The sequence below is a fragment of the Podarcis gaigeae genome (genome assembly GCF_964106915.1).
Source record: "Podarcis gaigeae genome assembly, chromosome: 3".
NCBI lineage: Eukaryota > Metazoa > Chordata > Lepidosauria > Squamata > Lacertidae > Podarcis > Podarcis gaigeae.
The window spans coordinates 23,268,659-23,293,420 of record NC_139680.1 but is presented as its reverse complement, the minus strand read 5'-3'; the positions used below and the strand labels follow the sequence as shown (position 1 = coordinate 23,293,420).

The 24,762-nt window shown below is 39.4% G+C and overlaps 1 protein-coding gene across 4 annotated transcripts in view; it reads right to left on the bottom strand.

Moving 5' to 3' along the window:
- CSMD1 (CUB and Sushi multiple domains 1) overlaps nucleotides 1-24,762 on the bottom strand; it is a 949,787-nt gene that overhangs the window by 186,370 nt on the left and 738,655 nt on the right. For all 4 annotated transcript variants that reach the window (XM_083729648.1, XM_083729649.1, XM_083729651.1 and 1 more), the window contains 6 exons: nucleotides 24,331-24,519; nucleotides 20,995-21,111; nucleotides 17,848-18,063; nucleotides 15,011-15,199; nucleotides 5,947-6,116; nucleotides 1,756-1,912 (listed from right to left, as the gene is read on the bottom strand). In XM_083729648.1, the coding sequence (XP_083585774.1) occupies nucleotides 1,756-1,912; nucleotides 5,947-6,116; nucleotides 15,011-15,199; nucleotides 17,848-18,063; nucleotides 20,995-21,111; nucleotides 24,331-24,519 (1,038 nt within the window). The remainder of the gene's footprint in view (nucleotides 1-1,755; nucleotides 1,913-5,946; nucleotides 6,117-15,010; nucleotides 15,200-17,847; nucleotides 18,064-20,994; nucleotides 21,112-24,330; nucleotides 24,520-24,762) is intronic.

Genomic DNA, 24,762 nt, shown 5'->3' with positions numbered 1-24,762 from the left:
AATTATGATTTTGTATAGTATTTTTTTTTTAAACACACAAACACAAAACCAATTCACAGGGATTCTAAGAGTGTGGAAACTGAAGCGCCTCTTATGCAACTATAAATTCATGACAGAAATGTTCATACTTTCATGAAATGCCTTGAATTATGTTGATTTCAGTTCAGTTTCCCCACCAGTTGATGACATGGTTGGTGTATTCTTTTGGGAGTTCTTCCATTTTATATGACTCTTACATTTTGTAGACAGAAAATAAGATACCATAAAAGGCTAATCCTTTTTTATGCACACAATTATTTACTATTACTGTATTCTTTATTAAATATCCTACTGCCCTTCAGCCAAAGATACAATGGTGGTTAACAAAAGGGGGGAAGCAATCCATGTATTTTCTTCCTCATTAAATGGTTTAATGTTTTATGTGATAACTTGTGATAATTTTGAGGTGGAAAAAGTATACTTGGAAGGATGTTTTGTGTGATTCTTTTTTCATTCTTTGTGTATGTTTTCAGTATTTATTTAATTACTGTGTAAGTTGCCTTGAGAGCTTCAGCTACAAGGGGATACATAAATAAAGCTTTAATAAAAAAAATCCAAGAAAAATATATATATATATATACACACACACGCACACACACACACACACCTTGGAAGTCGAACAGAATCTGTTCCAGAAGTGCATTCGACTTCTGAAATGTTCAGCGTCCAAAGCACTGCTTCCAATTGGCTGCAAGAAGCTCCTGCAGCCAATCAGAAGCTGTGGAAGCACTGTCGGATGTTCGGCATCTGAAAAAACATTCAAAAACCGGAACACTCTCTTCCAGTTTTTTATTGTTCGGGAGCTGGAAAGTTCAACTCCCAAGGCATTTCGGAGCCGAGGTACAACTGTACTTCCAAAACCACCCGGACAGTTCAACTTCAGTACACACCCAGTCTAAGACAACATGATTATCAGAACTGTTTGAAAATGGAGCAGTTACACCTCTCTCCTCTCATAGAGGCATAAAGTATACTCCAGGATATTCCAGCTATTCCTATACTAGTTAGTAAGCTGAATTTTGGTGCCCGCTTGGAAAGCTATCAGGAAGCAAAACGAAGTATGAAAGGTGATCTCAATTGTAAATGTGATGAAAAAATGTCTGATTGCATTTCAGTGAACTTGTGTTTTAAGCAAGCTGTTTGGGGGAAGGTCAGGCTAAAAATGAAATTCAGATCTGGAAGGGTCTCTTTAACAAACAAAAAAACCCCACCAATACAGGCAAGTTTGGCTTTTCAGGTTAATTTTATCATCATAACTTTCCTTCTCTAGATAGAGTAAAAGGTTGCTTCTTTGAATCTTGATCTGTCTATAGTTTCCTGCATATTAGTGCTCGGATTACCAACATACGAGAGCCACAAGTTCCACGAACACCTGAATGGTGGAACTATCAACACCTGAACATCCAACTGGGAATGTGCAAGCCATAAGAAGCCACTGATATACTCAACCCAGGTCCATTATTTATCCCAGTCTCTTTTTATTTACGCCTACTGCTGTGTTCACAAAATAATATGCTGAAGTTGAAAATACTGCATTTAAGCAGTATGTCTAAAATTCTCTCCTTACCAACAGAAAAATGAATTAAAATTCAATCTCATAACCACAGTAGGTAGTAAGAAGTAATTCTTAGGACTTTGTGTTACATCATGTTAGCTACGTAAAATGCTTACTCTCTCCCACCCTACAAAAACCCTGTTTCCATGAATGCTACTTACTTGTATATGTGAGCTGAAATCCTTGATCTGTATCTGATCCGTTAGAATTAAACTCTATCCATAAGTGGTTAGATGTGCTATTGAGAATGAGCCCTATCAATTCATTTTTTGTAAAGGACCCCAAAAGACGCGATGAGCTGTCTTTTCCATCATATACCTGTTAAAAATAAAACCAATTAAGCTCAATACAGATATATATTTATTTGTTTCAAGCTATTTCAGAACTCCACCTAGCAGAAGTTGCATTCTTTTTTTCTTTTTCTGTTTGCAATTAATTATTATGCCATTAATTATTATGCAATTAAACCACCCAAACTTCCAATAAGAAGATAGGAAATAACACAGCTTTCTTCTGCCTGTAATATCTTGGCTATGCAGCTCATATGAAGAAGGGAAAAAGCCGCACACAGTAATATACCACTAGTCTGTCAGTCATTTTTTTAAAGGTTTGTGAAGCTCACAGTGAATAAAATTAATATTTATTCACGGCTCAATCCCTTAGCATTTTGTCACCTCGTGTCTCCTTCCCCCTCTATAATCCACTTAATAAAGACTGAAAAGGTTTGTGGCATTTTACTCAAGGTGCCTCTTTTGAAAACACCGATGAGGGGGCAAAAGTAACCTCTACCCCTCTGTTCCCTCCTGACTAAATGTATTAAAAAGCAGGATTGAAGAAGTGAAGCTAGTCTGTCACCTTTTATTTCAGATTCTGGGCCTGAGGTGATTTTCGTCTTCAAATCGTTTTTAATAAAAAAGAAATATAACATTTGATACCACTTCAGAGGGAGGTGAGCTCCTGTTTTCAAACAAAGGATGCACGGGTTTATCTTCAGTTCACAATATTGCACGGGAAACTCAAATTCACTTTTAATACTGTTGATTTTTGACATGCTTTTATAATGGCTCAAACCACACAGGAAATATGTTTTTTTAAAAAAATACTAAGAATAATAAAAGGTTCTTGGAACAAACGAGAACCTGAATAAAAGCACCAAGTTCACATTGACCTGGATGTTTCAATAATGAAACATTTCCAACATAACCACCCCAGATTTTCCATTTCTCAAAAGCCCCAGCATTCTGCACGAACCAGTGAAGGTCAGAAAGCAAGGCTCTTAGTTTCTGAAAGATAAAACACCTGTCCTTTCATGCTTTAAACTGTCAAATTCTAAATTCAATGGCAACACCATAAAGGGCTGCACTGGGCCTGACTGCAGCCCATAGAACTACTTGGTCTAAACACACAGGAATGTAAACGGCATTATGCAATAGAGCAGTGATGGCCAAACTTGGACCTCCAGCTGTTTGGGGACTACAATTCCCATCATCCCTGATGGTCCTGTTAGCTAGGGATGATGGGAGTTGTAGTCCCAAAACAGCTGGAGTGCCAAGTTTGGCCATCACTGCAATAGAGAAACCTCAAGCATTAGGGATATTGTTGTTTCACCACAGATAACACATAGTTCTGCATAGGGCACAGGCCTCTTTTTAGCTTCGGGGCTTTAATGAAAACCATAGCTTTATTTGGGGCTGCCGCTTGTGTGTTAAACCTACATGGGAGCAGGGCGAAATTCACATTGGGAAGTAATAGGGACCTAATGTGTTATTTGTTTCCTTCCTCCCCAGACCCAATTATTATAATGTAGAAAATGCATGGGTAAATCTTAATTTACTTCCACTGTAACCTTCTCATGGCTCCCCCCCCCCCCCCCAAGCTGGAATTCACTCATCTCAGGTGGGCACCATTGCTATTATAAGAGAACAAGGTTGAGTTCCAGCACCTCTTCTCCTAGAGAAATAGCACTGACCTTCCTCTTATGTTTAGAAGCACACTGAAGTCTGTATAACCTTGATTTTCTTTTATCTTTTTCCTTTGGTTTCCTTTGTTTTGAAAGCAAACGCCACCAACCAGTGTAGCATAGTTTATTGTGAAGGCCCAGGCAGAAACTTTCCTTTACTTATGAAGATTCAACCTACCTAAAGTTACAAAAGTAATTTTGCCTTTGTAGCTTGACCCGAAGTTCAGCTGCTTCAGATCTGAATTTGTCCAGCTTTAACTTCTGGCTTTTCCTTTTTTAATTTTTTATTCTAACCTGTTCTGCTAGATTAAAGAAACAGCACCCAATATTTCATCCCCATGTACTTCTGTATCTTGACCACATCACCTCTTAACACAATCTTCCCCGATAAAAACACAAACTGTGATACACCCTTTTTCAGAATACTATTCAACATCATTTTAAAAAACATACATAATATCCTATAGGGTTGCCATACATCTGGGTTTTCCCAGACATGTCCTGGTTTGGGGGGGGGGTAGCATGACCATCCAGGTGGATTTTTTATTTTTAAATGAAATGTTCGGGGTTTGGGGGGGCATTTATTATTATGATTGATTGATTGATTGGTTGGTTGATTTTTAGGGGCACAAACATGCCGCCAAAGGGGGAGAGAGGCAGGTGCTCTTCAGTCATCTACTGCGCACCTTGATGCGCTGTGGCTATGCCCTGGAAGCAGAAGTGCCGCAGCAGGGTCTGTAGCGCCACCACTGCCATTATCCCTTTCCAGTTCCCACTCCTGGCTGTGCTATTTGTCGGAACCCTGTTTGTGTGAGGCTCCCACTTACCAGTGCCAGAGCTGCCTCTCCCTTTCAGGCCTTCTGCCTCCAAGTGGCCACTAGCAAGGTTGCATCTAGGATCAGGCCCGGGCAGGGAGGCTCATCGCTCCACTGCTTCTCTGGGCCTGCCTGGGCCTTCCCCAGCAGCAGTGGCACTGGCCCCAATGGCTGCTCAAGCCACATCAGAGGGGACATGGGTGGCCAAGGCTGCATCTGCGGCGGCAGTTCCAAGGCCTCTCTGCTCCTATTTGCACCTTCCCCTTCAACACGGCTTGAGTAGTGGTTGAAGGGGACGACAAGCCTACCTGCCCTTGCCTGATCTTGGATACGACCTTCCCGGAGGCCACTTGGAGGCCATCTTTCCACAGGGCCTGCAAGACAGAGCTGTTCCACCAGGCCTTTGGCCAAGGCACAGACTGACCCCCTCCTTTGGTAATTCTTCACAGAACTCTAGCCCAATGGTTGCCATTAATCTGATTTGAACTGATTTTATAATGAATTGATTTTAGAATGCTGTATTATTTTACTGTTGTTAGCCGCTCTGAGCCCGGCTTCGGCTGGGGAGGGTGGGATATAAATTATTATTATTATTATTATTATTATTGGAGGCTGAAGGTCTGAAAGGGAGAGGCGGAGCCTGCTCAGTGGCCTGGAGTCACCCCCAGCACCAGCAAGCGGGAGCTTCCTTGTGAAAGGTATGGGGGGGGAAGGGGGGAGCAGGCAAGTGAGGAAGGGGTTAGCGGCAGGGAGGGGGCGAGTGACTGGGATGCGAGATGGTGGTGGTGGTGGTGGGTGTCCTGACGGGGTGTGAGTGTCCAGGTTTGTGCCCTTCAGAATATGGCAACCCTATCCTAGAAGCAGTAGGATATATAATATGCCTATATGATATCCTAAAATTAAAAAGCTTCCCTGTAATCCTCATAAAACAAATGCATTAATTTCATTTTTTTGTCACACTTTCAATTATGTCCACTATGATATCCATATCTGTACAGGTTGACACTTTTGCTCATTTTAAGTGAACTGCACTTAAAGCCTTTGGGCATATTCCCCCCTATATGTGAAGGTGATATTAACTGGAATGCAGTTTAGCAACTGGCTACCCTACCATTCCTCTAGGCCTCGAATTCATGATACCCAAACAAATTGACCACTGGAGCCTTGGAGAAGAGCAGGAAGCCTTTGTTTCTCAAGCACAGCAAGGCAAATATGAAGTGTCTATGGAGGTAGCTGCTCACCTGCACACCAGTTAAAATTACTTATCACTGTAAGACCAAGCTGCTTAAGAAATGATGGTGGGTAAGGCAAAGTCACAGCAGCCACTATTCATTTGACTGAATGCCCAACTAGCATCAAGACTGGCTGTGAACTTAAGTCCTGACATGCATGGAAAAGGATTATCTCTCTCTGTCTGTCTGTCTGTCTGTCTGTCTGTCTGTCTATAGCCATTCATGCATCTCTCTCTCACACACACTTAAACTACTTCTCAAATGTTGCAAATCAAATCAAATAATTAATGCACCCAAACAGGACTGAGTGTTTTTCTGTTCTTTTGTGTGCACATTTATATATACCTTAACAGTGTCGCCTTCATGCAGCTGAAAGGTTCTGGCTCTCAAGTGGATCCCTTTCCCAGGCTCAGTTTCAATTTTATAAATGCATTCATGGTTGTTGTCATAGTTAGATGGAAAATTTGGGGACAGCAGTGTTCCTTCATTCCCAGACACACTTGCTCCACATTCAGCTAAACAAAACAGACACATTAAAAAAAAAAGGACATCGGTTAGCATTCAAAAGAATTTTCTTAAAAATTGGGGTTATTTTCCAGAGAACAAGGTCCCTCTGCTAATAACTAGAAAATATGCTGTCTTTTTACACTTTTATCTAAGATTTAGGACAAGAGGATGGTAGCTATTTGTGCCTGTTTGCCAGCTCATGCAATGAGACTTTCCCCCTTCCTCGTCTGCTCCCTACAGCGCCATTCATTTATACAACATTGTATTCAACCATTATGTACTTGTTGTATGTTTCAATGACTTGGTTTTTCAGAATTTCATAGCCTTTAGACAAAGATTTATTTAATCGTTCTATCGAGATGCATTATTTTTTTCCAGTTGTCTTTGGTTGTCTTTTCATTTCTCATTGTACTGTAAAGTTTAGGCCTGCGTTCACATTTACCCATAGAAGCCTTCGGGGAATTCTGCACACAAAGGTAAAACCAATGTACACTCAAGCAACTGACCCTTTGCATCCCCAGAGCATGCTGGACTAGATCTAATTGCAAACAAAAGGTGAAAGTGACTTGCCTCTGCTTAGCTCCCAAGGAAGTGCCTAATGGCAAACAAGAGCGAACTGACTTAAACATCCCAGGAGAAATCTTAAAAGCAAACTTGAGATAATGGTCTGCGTATTAGCAGCGTAAACCCACTTATATTGCTTCCATGGAATGTGCTTAGGGTACCAGATGATTTAAGCCAGCCAGCCAGCCAACCTTACTTGCCAACATTGTTATACTTCCAAAATGATTTCCTCACTTGCAGCATCTGATTGTACAACCTATGAAAGGGTGTTTAAAATAAGTTTTCATATTTGTTTTGACAAAAAAAGGGTAAAAAGCTAGATGTGTTTTTATTTTAGAGCATCACGGACAGAGCCATCTTATTTTTTTTTGTATTAAAGAAAGAAAGATTACATACATACCAATCCCTTCAGCGCAGTTATTATATTTTCTGTTTTATATTTAACTATCTCAGAACCAAGCCCTTAAATTTATATTTCTCGGTGCTGGGACTGTGGGCTTAAGATTGTGTTTTCACCAAATTAATGCAGAATTTTAACTTTTGCACCCATACTGCCTCCCCAATCAATTGCCCTCACTTTGCTAAAACATGGGATGGGGAGGGAGGGAGGACACTGAAGTGATTACAGGGAGAGAGAAAATAACAATAACTACACAAACAATAGCAACATTACAATAATGGCAATTGCCTGCTTATCTCCACTGGTTTTATAACACCTTGAAATTTAGGATTATTTATGGCTAGGGCAATTATTTTATTATAAACACTGTGACAAGTAACTGTAAATAAGATACCTCAATGTAACAAAATAAGTGAACTTCAAATAAATTACCAGTACTTCTCACTATCCATGCAGACTTAAAACCACAGTGACATCATTATTTACTGCTTTGGGGTTTAATTGTACAGCTTTATTCTTATGTGGTGAACTTCCTGGTACATATACTAATAAAAATAAAAATAAATCGTTATGTATGCCATCAGACTGCTACATATCAGAAACATGGGCAAGATCTACAGTTGGTTCAAAAAGATGTTGCTAGAACACTATTTTGCTACAATTTTACAGCAAGCATTTAGAGGATCATAACTTAGGAAACCTTCATCTTTGAAGAATTACATTATTTTCCATAAAACTGCCTTAACTTGGGGGCAGATTACCCAGTTTTACAGGGCCATATATATATATATGAGATAATGTGAGGAAAGTGACTGTAAGCAGTGAATACTATACTCCAAGCGTATACTATACTTATGCCAAAAACCTTAAACAAAAATTATGTGTGAATTGTGAATTATTTAGGGGAGGCTTGGGGGACCTCGACACACAATTAATATTTTGTCAGCTTACTGTCCCAATGAGAATAGTATGTTAGTACTGATCTTCATTAAGCAATTATGGCCAAATAATCCTTTTGATGGTAAATAGTACTGCTGCAGTCAAAACCACAGTTACAAGTTATATACCTTATGTCAAACCAGTCATAGAGGTGAGCAGCTGTTCCTGGTCCAAAAGGGACAAGAGGAAAATTTACAGAAGGTCTTGAAAAGGGAAAAGGGAATGTAAACAGACTACAAATATATGAAACCAGCAGGGAATTTGCCCTGTAGTCTAAAACTGCATGCTAATTTATTTTTTTAAAGTAAAAATAATGAAAGGCTGAAAGCGTTCAACAGGACAAAGACACCTCCACCTTTAGAAAGACTCCACAGAGACCACAGAGGGAGTCTGCTAATGTGTTTGAAATGATTCTGCCGTCTTAAATAATATTTAAGCAAGAGGGGGAAGAAAGATACCAGCATGCTATTTCTTAGTCAGATTGAAAAGAGATCCACTTCATTCTTGTCAGACAGAGAATGCATGTTGCTTTTGAATTGATTTGGGGTTGCTATTTTTTTTTTTTAGTTAAAGAGGTAGTGATTAATAAAAATTTAAACAAAAGAGGGCTCTGTTGTGAATGAATTGGTCTAGGCTAAAAGTATAATATCGGAGTAAAATCATTATTCATACTTCAAAATTCATCTCACAATGGCTTATCCCAAGGGCTAGCTATATTCAAAGCCAAATGTGTGTTTGTTTGTTTTTAATAACTGAACCCCAGAAATCTGAAGCACCTTAGCAAATGTCAGCCTTAAGCAATCCAGGTATTCACCTGGTTTAACAAAACCATGTAAATGAACCTAGAGCTGCATATAATTGCATAAGCCAGAAATTAAGAGCTAGACTTCAATTAAAGTAAAGTAGTAACTGTTTGTAATGGTTTCTTGCTTTTTTTACCATCTTAAGACAATTGTGTAGCAGGTGATTAATAAATTAATTATAATAAAAATAATAAACTCTCAGGTCTCTCCCACCTGTATCTTCATACTACTTCATAATATTTTATTGTACTCATTGTGAAAATGTAGTATGAAATACAGACACCACATGTCACATGTGAAATATGCCCCTTGTGTCTGTGCTTTTTCATGCAGTTTTTAAATAAATACAATGGGAAATAAAGGGGAAGGCAATTACTTATTTAAAAATGCTCACATTCATTTCAAAGTAGTATGCAGGGTGGGGGAATAACATCTTAGGTGCAACTGTCAGATGTACTTGGATATCATGCCCCATACAGGTGGCCCTAAAGCAAGAAATTTTGATCTCACATGCAAGCATTAATTCACATCTCTGAACTGGGAGTTTATCAGGTCAGAAATGGTGGACAATTGGGGCTACATTTTGATTTATTTCTAAAGAGTGGCTTCTAATATATTAGCAGCCTAGGCCTCCCTGACATTTTTAAATATGCTCCAGCACCTGAATTAGAACATTCCATTTTGTCTGGGATGCTGAACTGAATTGAAGCTTAGAGAACCATAACTAAGTCATCCGTTGGCTTCTAGCACATTAATAACTAACTTGTTTTACAAAGAGGTAAAGAAAATTCTGGAATATGCAGCTGTCTTCCTCAATGCCTAATTCCGGATGCAAAAAGCTACTAAAATAAGTCTGCCAACTGATCATTCAACAGCCCTGGTAAACAAAATATGCATGCAAAGCAACACTTACCCTTCACATGCATTAAACGTATTACCCATAATGCAAAAGAAAAGAAAACAGGATCCTCCTCATACTCTAGGTGCCATTGGCACCTTTTAGCTAGGAAAAACCCCACCCTTTGGTAACTGAACCTATAAGATAAGCAAGCAATTATAATTGTGTGGGTCAGTTCACAGAATCATTCACAGACAGCTCACATGACACCCATGTGATTTTTGTGTCCATCTCCCCCAAGAAATACGCAGTATTCATAGGTATCTGCTCAGTTCATTCAATGTAAGTGCAAATTTCAAATATAAATTAATTCATCCAGATTAACCATCATAAATGTTGGCCCTCTCCAACCAAGTTTCTCTTTCCTTTTGTTAAAGTTTAGGATATTTCAACTTATGCTTGCAAAGTGCAGGAATGAGTTTCAAAGGAAAATGTAATAATACTTTTCAGGGGGGAAAGATATGATTCTATTTGAAAAGAGTTCAAAAGGGGTTAAGGGATGCATATTCTTCCTCAGCAGTCTGCATAAATAAACAGTATTCCTATTTAACTTTCTATTGTGGTTCACCTGCACCTAAATTTAGCTAAGTGATAACGCAGTCAGCGTATGAACACCCACTTGCTTTCAGCAAGTGGAATACAAAATCAATTAAATTATTAAATTAGATAATTTTGAAACCATTTCTCCAAAGCAGTAGATCCATCATTGTCTCAAGATGTGGTAGATAAAGGGCTGCAAAGCACTTTAAAAAGTCAAACAGAACACTGGTCAGAGAATTCATATTCCAAATTAAGAACAGCTGATTTATATCAGGAATTCAAATTAAATGAGTTCTGTCAAGGGAGAACTGCACCTTTGTAATGCTTCTTTCATATGCCTGACATTTGGAACAAAGCCTTTTGTATAGCTTCGATAGACCTTTTCATTATCTTTTTTAATAAAATAGCCCACAAATAAACATTTGCATAGGGATGCATAACAATTCATCCAATAAATTTTTAGGACTGAGCAATATTAATTTAATAGGGCTAAACAAAATTAATTTCCTATGTAGTGTCCCACAAGCAAAAAAGTGCAAGCAGGAACCAAAAACAAAAAAGGGGGGGAGGGACTCTGGTAATTATTCTAAGGAAGCATGGATTCCATCTGATTCTGTGAAAACAACATAGGTGACAAACTGAATTCCAGTTCATTACTCCAGTAATGAAACTGCCCACGCGTCTTTCAAGATTGGCTTTTATCTTGCCATTATATTAAATTTGCACACGTTGTGAAAATGGCCTTCTACCTAGAAGACAAGCGAAAGAGTTGAGGTACTGTGTGTTCAGATGTCCCACATCAAATGTAGCCTACAGGCTACAACCATGCAATCAACTGTGCTCGGTGTGGTCATCAAAGGGCACAGCTAACACAGTGGCAATGATCACTCACACTTTACATTGTGGGTGCCCTTTGCGGGATCGTGCACGGTGCTACAGTTTCCAGGGAACTTAATGGCAAACAGGGGCTGGCCTGCCTCTCAGTGTTATTATTTGGAGGTTCACGCCCAGCCTCTGTAGTCAAGTTTCATTGCTGGGAGGTAGGGCCAGTCCCACTTACATAGGGGGGTGGAGCCGAAAGTAGCCAGGCAGTTGGGTCAGGAGATTCACCCACCCTATCCTCCCTTTTGCTTCCTGTTTAGTGGGTGCGGCTATGGTCTTTGACTGGTTGCTATTGAAGGACTGGGAATAAATTTTCCTGCATTGGCAGGTTTTGTCTTCCCCATAGCAATTTGTCACAACTTTTTGGAAGAAATTTAAAGACTATCTACAGAAACATTGTAAAATTAATGAATGTTAGAAGGATGTTGGAATGAAGTTATGTGGTTTTAGCAGAAATGTTATAAAGGTTTAGGAAAAAAACAGACTGTTAATTGGTAAAAGGAGGGAAAGTAAAGTTACATTATATTAAGATAAATTACAGGACAAAAATTGGAAAAGATGGAAAGGATTTGCTGAAATAGTTAACCGAACTAGAATACAAAAAAAGGGAGGTGTGAGGAGGTCAAGGAAACAAGCAAATGAAAGATAAGTTATGGGAAGATTCGCTGTGTGTTTTTTAATGGATTTTATTTTTCTGTTTTCTTCTTTTTCTTTTTCTCCCCCCCCCTTCCTTATTGAGATGTGTTGTTTTGTTTTTTGTTTAATATGGTGTTTTTACTTTTTCTTTTTGTAACCTTTAAAACTTTAATAAATATTATAAAAAAAGCAATTTGTCACAACTTTGGCAGTTTATGGCCTTAGGCCCAAGGCGTAAGTCAAGGTCTTCCAACATTCAGAAGTTAAATAAAGTTGTGGCCTAATTTTAATTCCATAACACGTTGTAAGAGTCTTTCTTCCTTTCTTGTGAACCCTGGGGGCTGGGGCTGTTGCAGCCTGGTCAGAGGTGAGGCCAGAAGTACAATCTGCTTGAAACCATGAATCCACTAACTGTGAGCAACACATGAATAGAGCTTAGATGTTTGAAGGATCTAATCTTCAACCACACCCCTCCCATGCCTATACCACCAACATAGCACTTTCAGCATTGCATTGCAGTAGGTATGATTTTCTTTAATTGCCCTAGAGCTTAATAATATCTTGATAAACACGAGTTATTAATATTTTTAATAATGCAAAACAAATGAAGCAATCTCTTCAACGATTGCTCAGAAATAAGGAGCTATTATGAAAAGAAGTTCAGAATAAGTTTCCTGTCCTTAAACTATTTTTTTAAGAACAAATTAAATTGCAAAACAAGGCCGTGAAGAAAAAAATACTCTTGAGGATCAGCAACACTCGTTCAAATTATATATAATGGAGCCAGTTAACTGCAATACTTGGCGGGAAGTAGATATTCAAAAGCAAGTGAAAATGTCAGTATGTTCAGTGCAACATGAAATGGATTTGTTGGTTGCTATGTATTTCAGATCCCTGAAATTCTGTTATGCATGTCTTATTTCCTCATCTCAAATCTGAAAAATAATTGAAGTTTATCTAAGAACAATTAAAACCCTACAAGTGCAAATATTTGTAATTGTGCTGTAATTCAGCACATCTCAGGTCAGTGTGCAGTTTGTGTGAACGGTTTGGTTTGCACAATGCGCAAAGCCAAACCTTAGCCTAGTGAGACTATGCAAATCAGTGGGCTCCCAGAGAGGAGCTAGTAGATCCTTTGATCCTCCTTAATCCTTTTTGCTATTGCATCACACTGAGCTAAACTAAGGTTTGGCTAAGCATGCTGCCTGAACCAAGACTGCAATGGCTGCACACAGGTGAGTCCAGGTGCACACTCACAACAAGACTTGTGGTTTACCTCTCCTCACTAATCATGATCACGGTTAGCGAAGAAAGAATTTAACCAAAGACGGCCAGGGAGGAGCAAAAAGTGGTTGCAAGCTCTTCTCCAGGAGCCCACACAGTCTAAGGTTTAGCTTAGCATATTCTACAAACTGGGTCAGTGTGGTGAAGCCATTTCAATGTGTCACTTCAGTTTCAAAGTGGACTAAGAATTCAGTAATCTACGCAACATGAACACCAAAAGCAAGACTGCAAAATCCCCTGGCCTTCAGCTGCTCTAAAATTATGTAACTGGCAGCTAAGCCTTTATGTCGTAATACCAATTATGTACAGAGATGCTAAAAAACTGAGGCTGATTTGTGTGTTTATAATATAAAAGGGTTAACTGTCCCACAGTGACTTTAAACCAACTTTCTAAAAAAAAATGGACCATCATCTATAGATAAACATATGTACTAATAGCTTAAAGGAAACATGACTGGAGTCCAATAATGAGCAGGGGGAACCCAGATTCTGTCCCAAATTCCACTATGTTAACCACCCAGTGAATGCTGAGCAGATTCCCAAAGCCACTGATTCTGTAGCAGAGTGACCTAATTTACAACTGCAAAACATTTCATGTAGTATCATGCATTTTATAAAACAATCCAATTTTCAAGGAATCCCCCCAAAAAGATTTAATATTCTGTTGCAATGGAAGTATTTTAAAAGTAATTTGAGTTATTAACCAGACCAAATGATAAATACATCAAAACAAAATATAAGCTCTGATGCAAGCATGTGTGTTCCCCTGAAACATCTAAGCTGCAATGCTAAGCAGCAAGATTTACACATCAGAAAATATAATTAGGATTATTATTATTATTGCCCCATGGCTGCTATCTTTACTGCCAAAGACATCAGAAAGATTTGTGCCTTCACACAAACTTAAGCAAATTATTTCTTGTGCAATAATATCAGCTGCATTTCAACCTAACTACCTTCTTGAATTAGTTGGTGAATTGAGAGCCACACTCAATTGGTTAAAACATCCACAACTGTCACAGAGCGAGCCGGCCAGTAAATCACACAGTTGGAAGTTGGAGTTAACTCTTTATTAGCAAAAACACTATCTTCACAGACTTGGCTGAGTGTCAGACCTAATGGGCACAGCAGCTCATTCCCTGTAGGAATTACCGTATTTTTTTTGCTCCATAAGACGCACCAGACCATAAGACACACCTAGTTTTTAGAGGAGGAAAGGGGGAAAGCCCTGTTTGGGGGGGGGGATCAGCTCACAGTTGTGCAGCTTCTTTTGCAAAGGGGGAAAACCCCATTTTTTTGAGGATCATCTCAAAAGTTGTTGAGCTTACTTTGCACAGGGAAAAAATCCTGTTTTTATGGGGTTCAACTCACAGTTCTGCAGCTTCTTTAGAAAAGGAAAGGGAGCCATTTCTACAGTTTCCAGACAGATAATCTAATCAGCCAGTCAAATGTCGCTGGGAAAACAAACAGCCTCCATCTGCAGAACATTCAACAATGGAGGCCTGGGCAAGGGGGTGGGGCCAGAAAGGGAGCCAGTGATTGACCACATTCGCTCCATAAGATGCACAGACATTTCCCCTTACTTTTCAGGAGCAAAAAAAGTGTGTCTTATAGAGCGAAAAATACGGTACTCCATGAAATCAGTTGCCAAGACTAAAGGTCCCTGCCTCCTCCAAGCCATCCTTGTCTCCTCCTCTCCCTGTCTTCTTCCTCTTCTCCCTCTGATCACTCCTTGTGGTCCCACCACCACCACCACCAAAGCCTCCTTTGGTGGTTCCCCCACTGCTTCCTCCTATCATTCCTGTGTCCAACCAGTCCATGACAACAACCCATTTATAATATGCACTGAATAATAATTTACACAATTCTAGGTGATATAGCTTTGCCCCCCTTTCCTTTTGCATCCCCCATGTGCTATCAATTGGATGAATGAAATGAAAGCATGTGACCACCTACCCACACACCTTGGCAGAGGTGCACTCCATACACGGCGGCCGCCACCCAGGCACGCAAGCTTGTCCGCACCTTCCAAGCGATATCCAGGGAAGCAAGAAAACGTCAAGGAATCTCCAACGCCAAAATGAAATCCTATTCTTCGACTGAAGGCAGGAACACCAGGATCATCACAGGGTTCCAGGTCATATTCTTCAGACAATAAATCAAAAGCCAAGAAAAAAGATGAAAGTTCCAATTTTTTCAAAAAAAAATTAAGCAGGATTAACTACACAATACCAACATACATTCGTACCTTGGAAGTCGAACGGAATCCATTCTGGAAGTCCGTTCTACTTCCAAAACTTCCAAAAACCAAATAGCGGCTTCTGATTGGCTGCAGGAAGCTTCTAGATGCTACAGCACCTGGGACTTGGTTAGACTGGTAAAGAAAAAGTGATTTATGTGTTGTATGTGTGATACAACATTGTGCCACCAGATGGCGATGTGGAGTCCCGCTTTTCTCTACCTGTTTTCCCTGTTTAAATTTACAGCGCTTTAAACTGAAACACTTCTTTTATGTGTCTAGATCCAGCCCTGGTGGAGTGCTTCACAGGGTAGCTACTGTTGCATCAGCACCTGGATTGCAGCCAATTTTTTGCAGGGAGGGAAACGATGAGATTTATGGTTTGGCATTAGCAAAGGAGGCCAACAGTTCGCTCTAGGAACTACTGTGATTAAATAATAGCTTGCAGGAACTTTCTTAAAGACAAGTATTAGGAGCATTCAAATTGTCTTGATAAATATCAGTTAAGTCAGACACCATATGGGGGGGGGTGCACACACAATATTCATCAAGACCTTCATATATATATATGAAAATCCTATTTTAGTATCACTGATAAATAATGAATGTAACCAGTAATTCAATATGTGAATTAATTTGCATGTGAAGACTCATCTTACAGCATATAGGCACTGCAGCCTTTGAATGTGAAGTCCAGTGTGAAGTCAAAGTAACTCGTGCAGAATAATTTTTTACCCCTGCAGAGGTATTGAAGAATAAACCTAGCAGTACAGTGCCTTTCTAGTAAAAGAAAAATGGTTTTTTATGAAGTCGAACAGAACAAGGAGAGCATATATAGAGAGGGTAAGGAATGCAAAGGTTTAGCTTTGCATGCTTAATGCAGCACTCTCTATTTGTGATATACATTTCTACCCCCTCTGTCAGTGCAGATTTTACTGCCACTTTAGTAACCTGCTGTCTCAGCTCATATTCAATTCAATACCATCTCCTTTCAGCAAACTGCCCATTTTGCGGAATAACATTCCTTTTCCTCTAAAACCAAGGACACAGCTTCTATACTAGCAATATTCAGAGAAAAATTCACATTGATATTATAAAGCAGGCTGAACAGGCAGGTTGTGCTTATAAATTTGTTGAACTTAAGCAAAGTTTGGTTTCGTTAGTACCCAGAGGAGAGACCACTATGAAACCTATGTCCACATTGGGCTCGTTAGAGGAAAGCTGGGATTATCAGGCAATTGATAAACGAACAGCCACAGCCCGATTCGGGTATTCATTTCCCTCACATGATAACAATCATGCAGGGGAGTGCAGGCACAATAAACCACTGAACCAGGTAGCAAGTGCTGGGGGCTATTGCATTCATGCCCTATTTTGGGGTTTCTCAGATTAATCAGGTTGGCTGTTACACAGGGCATAGTGAACCCTGGTTCGGATTCAGTAGGACTACTGAACAAACTACAACAATCTTAGGATCAGGTCACACATCATGAGCCCTTCACCTTCATTTCAGTGTTCAACTTCCGCTATTAGGTATTTGGCCAACGCAGTAACAGTGGAGGAATATATGTGAGATTGTCCCCCAAATTTCTCCTTCCCGTTTTGGCACATAGTAAAATCACAGGAGAAAATGTGCCAAATGTTCTCAGGCTTGAAGGTGGGTGGGAAGATTGCCCCCCAAAAGAAAGAAAATGATCTGCTGTTCTGACTGTTAAATAAGGCTAAACTTTCCACGTGAACTGCACCTTTTCCAAGAAGTCCCTGTTGTGTTTGACCTGAAACACTCTTATCATTAATATCTGGTCTGTTTGGTATCATTAACTGACATTTAAAGACTTAATACAATTACTTCTAAAAGCTAGATAATATTTCAAATCAAAACAAATCATTTATGATTGATGTGTGCATAATGCCAGAATTGCTCCGTTCGTGCTTTCTTGGAAAGATCTTTGCACTCAGATCAACCAAGTGGAAACCAGAACCAAGAATCGTGCAGTTAGGGACTTGTAATGTAGCTCTTCATTACTACTTGTGCATGGTTTTAGAATCTCCAAAAGACCCAAGACATTAATAGTTGTTAACAGTAGCTGCTGCTAGCCAATTTACTGCACAATACTATGCATGTATACAAGACAACGAGTCCTATTATGTCTAATGGATCCTTACTTGCAGTTAATCGTGCACAGGACTGAAGTTTAAGGTTACAAAAAGACAAGTACCAAGTACACTTTGAATAAATATTATATAATTCCAATGTTTGGTTGGGTTTCAGCTACTACTGAGTTGCATCCCATATTGTATAAACTACTGACGACTCACAAAACAGATCTTTCCTTTCTTCCCTTCTTCTTTAAATCCTCATATATTCCCTGAAAATCCTCTACAGGGTACCAGGGAGGTTATCAAACATGGTAGGCTATGTTGTCTGAGGTGGGTAGGGGAATCTCCTGACAACAGGTGGGGGAATCTTCTAGTGCTATTCATTATGACTGTTTTAGTTAATAATATAAATATAAAACATTTCCAAATAATCTATCAAAGCCCATGCCTTTACCTGAAAATGTTATATTAAAGCCTTCGTAGGAAATAGAAAAATCAGAAATAAACCGAAGTTGTGCCGTGAAGTTTCCAAAGAGTCCAGCTTTGATGGTAGGAGGCAAAACGGACCCTGTTAATCTGGCCACAGGTTCTGTGAAGCTTCCATCTTCAGTGATGAGCAAATAGTCATGGGAGCTCTCCAGGTGAAAGGTGTGGAAGATCAGTTGTACTCCTTGAAAAATGGAAAAAGAACAATATTTTGCTTTTTGAGTAAAGGATGGATGACAAAATATGTCATGCTTACCTGGAATCTGACCTCCTGAGCAGAACCACTGGCAACCTGAGTCAGCTAAAGGCTCAGGCTTCACTACCAGGTGTCTTGTTTTGTTTTGCTTTTGTCACCCAGGGTGAATATGCATCCAGTTCTCAACTCTCTTACATATAACACTGTTGTAAGCCTTCAAGCAGGCGTATTCATAAGTGAGTGGCCCTGAGCATATGCTTGTACGCAAGATCAGTGTAACTGCAATCCTGCTGTGCTCGGCTCAATTCTGAAGGCTGTTACCCAAACTACCACCATTTCTCCAGGGTCCAGAAACCTATCCCCTGGTACAGGGGAAGCAAGGAAACTGAGTGGAAGGAGAAGCTACATTAGAACTGCTCAATGAACTCTTGCGGAAGCTCTAGGGGAAGGTTTCCCAGTGTGGTAACACAATGCATCAATTACCACATTATAGCAAGGCTAGCCAATGTGGTGCCCTCTGGTTGTTGTTGGACTACAGCTCCCATCATCCCTGACCATTGGCCATGCAGTAGGGGCCGAAGGGAGGTTTAATCAGACAACATCTAGGAGGGCACCACATTGGCTATGCCTTCATTATAGTATGAGAACCAAGTGAATAATGAAGACACAGGCAGTAGAATGTAAACTACAGCAGGTTGTGAAAAGGTTCCGAGCACAATTCAAGGTGTTGGTGCTAACCTTAAAAGCCCTAAATGGCCTTGGCCCAGTATACCTGAAGGAGCATCTCCACCCCCATCGTTCAGCTCGGACTGAGGTCCAGCTCCGAGGACCTTCTGGCAGTTCCCTCACTGCAAGAAGTGAGGTTACAGGGAACCAGGCAGAAGGCCTTCTCGGTAGTGGTGCCCACCCTGTGGAATGCCCTCCCATCAGATGTCAAGGAAATAAACAAGTATCTGATATTTGGAAGACATCTGAAAGCAGCCCTGTTTAGGCAAGTTTTAATGTCTAATGCTGTATTTTGTTTTTAATATTCGGTTGGGAGCCACCCAGAGTGGCTGGGCAAACCCAGCCAGATGGGTGTGGTATAAATAATAAATTATTATTGTTATTGTTATTATTGGAAAGAGCTCAAGCTCAAGAACTTATACAAACAACTTCTCTAGATCTCGGGTCACGTTGTTCACACAATGGTTTTTCACAAGCAGGTCAGAAACAGACCCTTCTTTAGTAGAAGACTCATTCCATTAGTAGAATGGCACCTTTAGATCCAAGTGTGTGTGTGTGTGTGTGTGTGTGTGTGTGTGTGTGTGTGTATTTGTTTGTGTACATATAGTACGAAGGTTAACAAAGACAGAGCCATCCCAAACTTGGTGCAAATGTTGCACATTCAGGCTAAGTTGTAACAAATATAATTATATCCTTGTCACACATATGATGACCTTCTATAATTCATACATTATAAACTACAATGTTGCTATTCTCTGACGCATACACTATATAGCTAAAGCTTTCCAGTTTCAGAACTCTTTGTGCTTGTTTTCTTAAAGTCCTTGCTTTTAACCCTAAACAACTACATAAGAATTCTCATTTCTAAAATAGTATAGGGAATGAAAAAGTGGGGAGGGAGAGAGAAAGTACAAAGAAGGACTGCAAAAAAGAAAGAAGTGTATCTCAAAGGTCGACAACCAGAGGAGGAAAAAAAAAAAATCCATTAATTTTAATTCTCTGCTTTTAAAATCCTATTTCATCATTTCAGTGCTTGGAGTTATCTAAACACCCATACTGTTCTATTTAAATAAAATGCCACACTTGTTCAAAAATATATTAAAGCTGTAACAGAATCCAGTGAAGAATTATTTTCCAAACAGAAGTACTAAAATCGCAAGACAGGTGAGCATTAATGAAGAAAGTTAACATTTTAATTACCAATACTGACTGGCATTTAGTGATATCAACAGATGGGATGACTTGACAGTATATAAATTTTTAAAAACAATGCAGATATTATTTTGATAGATTTTAGAAGTGACAAATATTGACACATGAAAATGACAAATATTACTCTCATATTATGTACTTTCAAGGACATTTACAACCAACTTTCTTCGTTGATCCCAACTCAAAAGAGATTGTCACTGCTCTGGGTCTCTGCTGGGGGCAAGTCTGTCCCACCCCTCATTCAGGATGGAATGGGAACATGTGGGGAAGACATGACTACATCCCAGCACAGGGCTGTGGCCAACAGTGGAATGGGCAGCACACCTATTATAGATGGTGTTGCTGCCTCTGCAACCAGCACAACAACTCACCCACCAACCCTGTGCAGTGATAAGGGATTAGCTAGTTGTCCTTTCCAGTGGTGAGGAGGAATTTTAGAGGCAGTTTCTAATTCCCAAGTGGGGGCATCATTTTTACATATTCCTTACTGTGTTATTAACTATGACAAAGCTATATTGATTTGGTTGACTGGCTTTGCCAATTGTTTCATTTGGTCATTGCTTGACAGGCAGTGTGAACACCCAAGAATATAATCTAAGGTACCCTGATGAGCACTCTTGGAAGCTGATGGTCCATTTGATCAATCGAGCTCTCAATGCTGGCGAACTCAAGTTGTGTAAGAAGGGTGCAGTCCCTGGGTCTTGGAAGCTTTACCCAACTAAATGTTGGCCAGAGGGGGTGGAGCTTCAGGTTATACCCTGAGAATTGCCAACCCCAACATAGAGTCAAGATAATAACACTCTCTCTCTCTCTCTCTCTCTCTCTCTCTCTCTCACACACACACACACACACACACACTTTATCTTTTTATTAAGTCTATATGGGAGTAGAGGATGGGTTCCCTTACTTTAATTTTTTTCAAAATCTATCTTCAGGAGGCATTTTAAAGAGATATACCCTGCAAACTTTATGTTCTCTTACCCTTGCCATGAGAAACTTCGATTGTCCATGTGCAGTTTAAAGAATTTGGATAAAAATCAGGAAAGCCTGGTGATAGAATGGTTCCACTTCTCCCATGAATATAGCCACCACACAGAGCTGTACAAAAGAAAGAAATAATAGTAATAAAATAATTACTGATGCTCTGCTTGACCCATTTTTTAAAAATTGAGGAGCATTATTAGGCCCATTAACTTCCTGGGGCCACAAACAAATGCTAACCAACACGGTTACCAATTCAGCTTAAACACACACACACACAACACCATGTTGTTTATGTTTTACAAATAATAGGTCCCTGCTGAAATAGAAAAGTTGTAAACATCATCAGAGCAAATGAACTGATTAGGAGCAGGCAGTAGTAATAACACTGAAATGCATATACATCTGCATTAAGGTCTACTCAGAATTGCCAGTGAGTGCCTCATCTCCTTGGCAACCTGAGAGATAGTAAAGAATCTGACAAGACTGTGTCTCAAAAGAGATAATAAGAGAAAACTAGAATATGTGGGTTTTACATTTTAGAGAGGGTAGATTATGCAGAGCACTGATGAGGAAGGCTGTCAAACGTAGCGTCTAGCCAGAAAATGCTGTTCCGGTGGATGGGGTAGGGTGCAAGATTAACTGGGAGAAAGAACCTATGTTCAAATATATACCAAAAGGTATCAAAAATAAAATTAGCATACACAGAGACAATAATATAGATCCCTATATTTTCGGATTCTCAGGCCAATCACAAGAAAATGTAGAAACGGGTGTCTTTATAAATTTCTTTATTTTTCTTTGATCTAGATTTGAGAGCTAAAAAACTGAATTATAAAGCTGTTATACTGATTCTATTCACACACACCCTAAAATTAATAATTCAGGGTGGGTTGTTCAGCAGATTTATCACATTTCTCTTCTTTTGTTTTTAAAGGAAAAAGAGATACACATTTCCCCCTGCAGACATACTAATTCTTTCAAAACCAAAACCCTGTGAAGATTAGAAGGCTGCTAGGACACTAAAAGAATACTTTCCATGGAATTCATAATAGATTGTTCTGATTTGCATGACACGAGTTGTATTGTTTATATGGGTAAATTACACAGTGTTTGCAAAATTAGATTGCGGTATGTGCCCCATAACTTGCTTTGGTGTGCCTATAACTTGCCTTTTCCTGCATCTTTCCATTTTTAATACATTAAATATCTGACAATCAGCATTATATGTTGGCATATCTTTTCAGCTTTTGATTGACACGACCCAACATTCTCAAGTAAAGAAGCAATTGTAGTGTGAGAAAAATACACAATAAAATTCCACTTTTAGCATGCTGTGGGTGGGGAGGGGAATGGTTGTATTATGGCTGGCACGTCATTCTCAATTCGAACTCTGACCTTAAACTAGGTACTTTAATTGGGATTGCTTTCAGAAAAGAATAGTGTACCCATACATATTCACTCTCCCCCCGCCCCGTCTCACTCCCCTCCTCCCTCTCTAGCAAAATGCCCCAATTATGGGTAAGAAAGAGGGGCTCATCCCCCAGTTCTGCAATTCATAACCAAATGTCACCACTGGGAAATGGAGAAATGGGGTTATAACTTCAGTACAGGCTCTGCCTCACATCTTTCTGACTCTGTGCTGAGGCTACTGAAACATGCTTCTGTCTGTAAATTCTTCACAACCAAACCAAAGCAGGCACTGCCACCCTCTCACTATCTCTGTCTCAGCTTGTGTGTGTGTGTGTATAGGGAGGGAGGAAGAGAGGAGATTGCAATCACTGAAGGTTTTAACTAGAAGCATTTGAAAGAGCAGGGTGTTGAGATTAAAGAAACCGAACATTCTAAATTATACACACTTAGAAGATCTCATAATAAATATAGCCGTGATTTTCAGAACAGCTATGAAGTATGTTAAACAATAAAACATAGCAATCCCATGAGCCATAAATAAAGCAGAAGAAAAATGAAATGTGTCAATAAAACTATCTCAAGAATTATGCCACAGTGGAGTTCAGCACTCTGAACAACATCAGCCCAAGCAGAAACTTTATGATTGAAATCTATATACCTGAAGAAGCACCATGAAAACTGCAATTTTTAGATATTCTACAAAGTAGAATCACTCTTAGTCCTATCTTATTCATAATAAAATGCTTCATAATACTTCAGGTGGAAGTATTTTACAATATTCAGACAATAAAGAAAAGCCCATTTTGGTCTGTGGTATGTGATGGTTCTCCTGATTCTATAAGATAATTTTCAAGTTGGTTGGTTCTACAAGATAGCTTTCAAGTTGGTTTTATTACTGTGTTCCGTAGGAATATGTGGTTCACTTATGAGAAGATCATTAATGACAGGTTCATCATTACATATCTTCTTCCGCAATATATAAATGCGGTTATGTATTCTAGAGTGTGGATACATTTTTTTGCTGTTGTGATTTGTAACCATATCAGTCTTTCCAGACTTTCTTGGAGACCTCTCTAGGGAAATTCAAAGGTTTTTAGGAGTTAGTCTAAGCCTGGAAAGAAGATCGGCCCAGGGCTCACTCTGGTGGCAGTTTCTCAAAATTTTGCAGTGTACCTATCACCTGCTCTCCACCCAAGTGATGTGTAGAAACATTATTATTGTTATTATTTATTGAATTTATATACTCCCCGTATGGAGGCAAAATATGCACAGTGCTTACATATTAGTAAAAAATACTATTAAAACGCAGCATATTAGGGGAAATTGCTTTGCAACAATGTGTCTTTGGGGCACAATTGCATAAGGAAAAAATGTGTGTACTAGGAGAAACAGGCACTAAAATATGCACTGGTGAATTTTTATGAGAATTTTTTTACAAAGTAAAAACAGATGTGGAAATGTGAAGAACTCAATTTAAGATGGGAAAAAATGAGAAACCGAAAGAAACTGAAAGCGACAGATCTGCCTATCCTTATCTCCAAGTCTTGGAAAGGACTTTCTTTAATAATACTCTAGCACAAAATGAACACTTCCCATAGGTTTAGAGTGCTAGAATGGAGGAAGTTGCACCAGCAAAGCATTTCTCCCTTAGAGTTTTTGTGTCTTATGCTGAGCTAGACACACTTACCACAAAGGTATATTTCCTGCTTTTGAATGTGCCCCATAAAACCATACATTCATGGGAGCAGAGGAGTAGATATGATAAAGCGAAGAGGAGTTTCAGGAAAGAAAGTAGTGAATAATGCAATTTCTTTCTGTGCCCCCCCCCCCTTTCCCTACATGAAAAGATATCAATCTCATTGCATCTTTTTAAATATAATTTATTTTGCAGCGGTCCAACAGCAACTATTGCATAGTACATACCATCGCAGCTAGGTAGTGCATGGTTCCACTGATGATTTCGTTCACACACAAGTGGTTCATCATCACTCAGAGTGTAACCTGGATCACAGCTAAAAGTGACTGTAGATCGGATGCTGAAGTTATTACCATGCCGATGGCCATTCACAGGAATACCTGGGTCAAGGCAGGAATCCGATTCCAGTGTAACACCTGGTCATAGAAAGGGAAGGTGGAGAAATATTAGAAGTTCACTGCAGAAGAGCAAATTATGTTGAGCTGGCAACTAAAAACAGAGAGAAAGCACTGAGTTTACAGAATTTGGAATCAACCCTTTAAAAGAGAGAGAGAAATGTGAGCAAGATAACTTTGTTACAAGTTATTTAAATAATCTTTGCTTCAAAAAGAAGGATACGAAAATGTACGGTAATATGAGCAAGTAAGGAGAGGAATTTG